The 6,392-nt window shown below is 43.6% G+C and overlaps 1 protein-coding gene across 1 annotated transcript in view; it reads right to left on the reverse strand.

Annotated features, from left to right (window-relative positions):
• Positions 1–6,146, reverse strand: part of LOC120530679 (dynein heavy chain 11, axonemal-like) — a 645,801-nt gene extending 639,655 nt beyond the window's left edge. The window contains 3 exon segments of the mRNA XM_039755100.1: positions 1,903–2,002; positions 4,721–4,916; positions 6,076–6,146. Coding sequence (XP_039611034.1) covers positions 1,903–2,002; positions 4,721–4,916; positions 6,076–6,116 — 337 coding nt within the window. The 5' untranslated portion in view covers positions 6,117–6,146.
• Between the last annotated feature and the right edge of the window lie 246 nt (positions 6,147–6,392).

The raw sequence follows: 6,392 nt of genomic DNA on the forward strand, positions 1-6,392 counted from the left end.
ACTGAATGTTTGTTTATAAAGTGGGCAGCAGTAGCTCAGTCGGTAGAGCGGGTGGTCCAGCAATCGGAGGGTCGCAGGTTCGATCCTGGCTCCCGGCATGAGAATGCAGCTGGGCAAGACACTTAACCTACCTTGCCTGCTGGTGGTGGTCGGAAGGATTGGTGGCGCCAGTGTTCGGCAGCCTCACTTCTGTCAGTGCCCCCCAGGGCAGCTGTGGCTACATAGTAGCTTATCATCACCAGCGTATGAATATGTGTGTGAATGGGTGAATGACTGTTGTGTTGTAAAGCGCCTAGGGGGGTTCTTGAACTCTAGTTAGGCGCTATATCAAATACAGGCCATTTACCAATGTTTGTTTAGATTCACTCATTTTTTTTATAGATGTGATAATTTGCACTACTGAATGTTTGTCTATAATGTTTGTTTAGATTCTACTCGGGTTTTTTTTATATATATATGTGATAATACACTGAATACATCTTCCAATTTCGTTGTACCTGTGACAATGACAATAAAGATCATTCATTCATTCATTCACACGAACAGGACTTTGCGCTGTTCTCTTACAACGGTGAGAATGCGCCTGAGAATATCCAAATGGAATCGATTGAACTGCAGTCAACGAAGTTGGTGTGCCAGGCTTGTATGCTTACCTGCCACCCTCCTTTGTGCAGATCCGTAAGTTGGCATCGAGAGTACTGTCTATGTTCGGAAGCACTTACCTTTGTGAGCAATTGTTTCTGTTAATGAAAGCTACCAAAACCCCACATCGCTCAAGACTTACTGTCGAGCACCTTTCATCGCTCATAAAAGTTGCAGCTGTACAAGATTTCAAGCCTGATATTGGCAAACTGGTTACTAACAAGAGATGTCAAGTGTGAGGACAAAAGAAATAAATCTCACACTGTAAGACTCCTATATAAGCAATGAATATAATATAATAAAATAAGGACTTAGCTACGAGGCTAAGACTCGAATTGTACGCTGTTGTGCGGAGATTGTATGGAAATAAATTGCTTTTCTTTAAACTTTAAACTTTAAGTGTTACATTTTTTAAATTTTTCAGGATTGGAAAGAAAGCTACAGAATCTTTGTATAATAGTATTTGTTACAGTGTGGCCCACTGACACACGCATGGCAGTCGAAGCGGCCCACCAATGGTAATGAGTTTGACATGCCTGGCTTTAAGAGGGGTCATGGTGGCATGGCAGGAGCTGACATTCAAAGTGGCAGTTGGAAGTGGTCTCTCCAGCTGAGCGAGTTCAAGGAGCTGGAGTGACCGAGACAGTTTGACGGCTTGTCGCGGAAGGCAGAGGGAGTCAGGGAGGATTGGGAAGGTTAAGCCCCAGCATGAACGCCCTGGCCATTGGGGGAACCCGAGTCTCGGTCCGGCGAGGGAGTTGTACATAACCAGGGGATGGAAGGCTACTGGACCAGTTTGAAAGGGGGCTGCTACATCTGCTGAAAGGGGCGACTCCACTGCTGCAAGGCCCGTACGGGATGAGCAGGGCAGCCGCCAGTTAAAAGGAGAAGGCACCGGGTTTTTGAAAAAGGGACTGCTTCCAGCCTGTTGATTTTAACCTTGTTTAAATGGGAATATTTATTATGGATTTGAACCTCCACTTTTTTCACCTCGTTTTTATGGATTATTTATTTATTAACTTTGAGCATTGCATTGTGGACACTGTGTTTGGTTTTGTGTGAGTAATTTTAATAAAAGCACCATTCCCTTGCTCAGTGTGATTTGTCCTCATTGCAAAGCTCACCCCGTTACACAATCAATGGTGTTATGTTTGAGAGACTCCCAAATCTGGAAGAAGGAGCATGGAGCAGGACTCACACCATCACATGATGGAGGCAGCACTTCTGGAGAGCAGGAGGAGGCTGAAGACACCAACTCACCTTGGTTGACTTTCTGGATGATGTCACTGAAGGCCGCATAGTAACTGCTTTTGATTCTTCTTAAGATTTCAATTATCTTTGTCACCTTTGGATCCTGAATCTAGGAAAAGAACAAGAGAAAGGAATGGACGCAGCCTGAGACGTGAAAAGTGCAAACCACAGAAACATTCAGGACCACCTGACGATTGGCTCTCATTTAGAAGTGATGCAAATTCAAGGATATTAAATGGATTTTTTTTTTTACTCCTGAATAAGTCTTCTTCTTTTTCTTTCGGCTGCTCCCTTTAGGGGTTGCCACAGTGGATCATCTGTTTCTATATCTTCCTGTCCTGTCACCCCCACCACCTGCACGTCCCCTCTCACCACGTCCATAAACCTTCTCTTAGGCCTTCGTCTTCTCCTATTGCCTGGCAGCTCTATCCTTAGCATCCCTCTCCCAATATACCCAACATCTCTCCTCTGCACATGTCTAAACCAACACAATCTCGCCTCTCCAAAACGTCCAACCTGAGCTGACCCTCTAATGTCCTCATTTCTAATCCTGTCCATCCTCCTCACACCCAATGCAAATCTTAGCATCTTTAACTCTGCCACCTCCAGCTCTGTCTCCTGCTTTCTGCACCATTGCAAATAAGAAAGGGCCCCTGAGCCGATACTACTTTATTATCTACAGTGCATCCAGAAAGTATTCACAGTGCATCACTTTTTCCACATTTTGTTATGTTACAGCCTTATTCCAAAATGGATTAAATTCATTTTTTTCCTCAGAATTCTACACCCCATAATGAGAACGTGAAAAAAGTTTACTTGCGGTTTTTGCAAATTTATTAAAAATAAAAAAATTGAGAAATCACATGGACATAAGTATTCACAGCCTTTGCTCAATACTTTGGCGATGCACCTCTGGCAGCAATTACAGCCTCAAGTCGTTTTGAATATGATGCCACAAGCTTGGCACACCTATCCTTGGCCAGTTTCGCCCATTCCTCTTTGCAGCACCTCTCAAGCTCCATCAGGTTGGATGGCAAGCGTTGGTGCACAGCCATCTTAAGATCTCTCCAGAGATGTTCAATCAGATTCCAGTTGTCCTGAAGCCACTCCTTTGATATCTTGGCTGTGTGCTTAGGGTCGTTGCCCTGCTGAAAGATGAACCGTCGCCCCAGTCTGAGGTCAAGAGCGCTCTGGAGCAGGTTTTCATCCAGGATGTCTCTGTACATTGCTGCTGTCATCTTTCCCTTTATCCTGACTAGTCTCCCAGTTCCTGCAACTGAAAATCATCCCCACAGCATGATGCTGCCACCACCATGCTTCACTGTAGGGATGGTATTGGCCTGGTGATGAGCGGTGCCTGGTTTCCTCCAAACATAACGCCTGGAATTCACACCAAAGAGTTCAATCTTTGTCTCATCAGACCAGAGAAGTTTGTTTCTCATGGTTTGAGAGTCCTTCAGGTGCCTTTTGGCAAACTCCAGGCGGGCTGCCATGTGCCTTTTACTAAGGAGTGCCTTCTGTCTGGCCACTCTACCATACAGGCCTGATTGCTGCAGAGATGGTTGTCCTTCTGGAAGGTTCTCCTCTCTCCACAGAGGACCTCTGGAGCTCTGACAGAGTGACCATCGGGTTCTTGGTCACCTCGCTGACTAAGGCCCTTCTCCCCCGATCGCTCAGTTTAGATGGCTGGCCAGCTCTAGGAAGAGTCCTGGTGGTTTCGAACTTCTTCCACTTACAGATGATGGAGGCCACTGTGCTCATTGGGACCTTCAAAGCATCAGAAATGTTTCTGTAACCTTCCCCAGATTTGTGCCTCGAGACAATCCTGTCTTGGAGGTCTACAGACAATTCCTTTGACTTCATGCTTGGTTTGTGCTCTGACATGAACTGTCATCTGTGGGACCTTCTATAGACAGGTGTGTGCCTTTCCAAATCATGTCACATCAACTGAATTTACCACAGGTGGACTCCAATGAAGCTGCAGAAACATCTCAAGGATGATCAGGGGAAACAGGATGCACCTGAGCTCAATTTGGAGCTTCATGGCAAAGGCTGTGAATACTTATGTACATGTGCTTTCTCAGGTTTTTTTATTTTTAAATAAACACCCATCACCTGCATGTCCTCTCTCACCACATCCATAAACCTTCTCTAAGGCCTTCCTCCTCTCCTCTTGCCTGGCAGCTCTATCCTTACTTACCCCTCATCTCTCCTCTGCACATGTCCAAACCAATGCAATCCCACCTCTCCAACCTGAGCTGACTTTCTAATGTACTTATGCAGTTAATGATTTTGTATTTTATATTTAGAACTAATTTTTGCCACTTAGCACATATCTGTTTCAATTTTGACATTAAAAAGTCTTTTCCTGTTGATCAGAGTCAAAAAAGCCAAACTAAATCCACTGGGATTCAATGTTGAATAACAGTAAAATGTGAAAACTCTTTATACTCACTGCATATAAAAATGAAAAATATAAGTTGAAAATCCAGAAATAAAGAAATGACCGTGTTGCACTGTAAAGTGATTTGAAATAGTTTTGCTTACATATAAAATTCAGAAGTTTGCACGGTCAATGCCCACCACATGCTCACTTTGTAACAGTCAACATGTTTGCCATATATAAATTATTTATATGAGATGTTATATTAGCATGGAACAGAATGGTCCTAAATAGACTATATTTGTTTTGTCACGTTTGTGGGCCCCCCTTTCTACTTCCTGCTGGCTTGACTTCTTTATCTTTAGAGTGGGGGGGCATCCCTCATGAGATGTGTCGTAGCAAACATAAGGTGGAGAAAAAACACACAGACACTTAGAGACGTACCTGCTGCTGAATGCCGAGGAGGTTCTCCTTCTGCATCAACCAGAAGTCCAATTCTGTAGAGGGTCCGGGATTGTCTCCTTGCAGCAGGGCGTCACTGGAGTCCTTCTTCAGGACATCCGAGATCTGATGGATCCATTGAATCATCATGGTTTCAATGGAATAAAGTAGAGTGCTGTCGATCTCGACTAATCCTGACCTGTTGGAAAATGGGATATGTGAGTAGTTCCAAGCAAAACCCCAGTGGGTTTTCCAGACAGACAGACACATAGATAGATAGATAGATAGATAGATAGATAGATAGATAGATAGATAGATAGATAGATAGATAGATAGATATGAATGGCACTATATAATAGATAGATAGATAGATAGATAGATAGATAGATAGATAGATAGATAGATAGATAGATAGATAGATAGATATGAAAGGCACTATATAATAGATAGATAGATAGATAGATAGATAGATAGATAGATAGATAGATAGATAGATAGATAGATAATTTGTTGCCATGGACACTAATAAATAAACCACACTAGACGTCTGCTCTCATTTTCGGTCTACCAGGCCACACAAGTTCAACAAAGGATTGACTTCTGGATTCGACGGAGGTATGCAGTTCCGCCCCATGAGGAGAGAGGGCACTGTTGCTACCAGTCTTGTTTTCTTTTTCCCCCTCATAGTTCTGCCCAGTGAGGACAAATAAGCCAGAGAGGATCAGTACGGCTGCTTCCATAAGGGTGTGAGTGCCTGAGAGATTGACTTGTTTGTTTTCAGAACGCCATTATAGGATGAACTTGGAGGGGATTGCTTGTAAAGCCTTTGTGTTAATGCGCCAGCGTGCGTCACTTTGGCTTTCATTTTTTTGGCTTTTCCATATAAAAAAGAGTTGGCCTGATTGGCACTCCCAACTTGTTTTAGAATTGTTCTACCTTGGTCACTTGTGCCACAACTCATTTCTTTCCCTTCCATCTCATGGAAGGCTGTACTTCACAATACCACTACATCCTCTAAACACCCCAGTTTCCAGCATGCTCACTTGTATATTGTCTGCACTTTGCCCCTCTTAAACTTTATGCAATGCATTTGGCTGTTGATCCTATCCATCACTTGTGTCATTTAAATGTCCCTGGCAACAGGGCCGAGTGGAGTAATGCTGCCTGAGACGCAGTGTATTTTTGCTGCCTATTATTAACCGCCAAGCCCCACATTTGTGATTGCTCCATTTGTCAATATCAGCACACAGACACACAATTGTTTCATTGAATCATACAAGAAACCAACCCGTGACCTGCCAAGATGTGCCATTTTCTCCCCTCTTTTCCAAACTGTTGCACCCAGTTTTGAAACTCACCTTTCACGTGTGAAAGTCTCTTCTGATTGTTCCACAGCCATTGGGAGTGGGAGCAGCGTCCTCCCTTCAGCTTTGCCTCGTAATAAGATCATTTTGCTTTTCAGTTTTTCAAGCTGCTTCTTAATGTCTTCTGAAACCACGTGAGGCCACCCAGTATGGTTATTGGCATTTGCAAGGATGGGAGTGATGATCTGTAAAAGTAATCCAGGTGATGAGAACAAATATATACAGTACAGGCCCAAAGTTTGGACCCACCTCCTCATTCAATGTATTTTCTTTATTTTCATGACCATTTACATTGGTAGATTCTCACTGAA

Source organism: Polypterus senegalus, chromosome 6 (genome assembly GCF_016835505.1).
Source record: "Polypterus senegalus isolate Bchr_013 chromosome 6, ASM1683550v1, whole genome shotgun sequence".
Classification (NCBI taxonomy): domain Eukaryota; kingdom Metazoa; phylum Chordata; class Cladistia; order Polypteriformes; family Polypteridae; genus Polypterus; species Polypterus senegalus.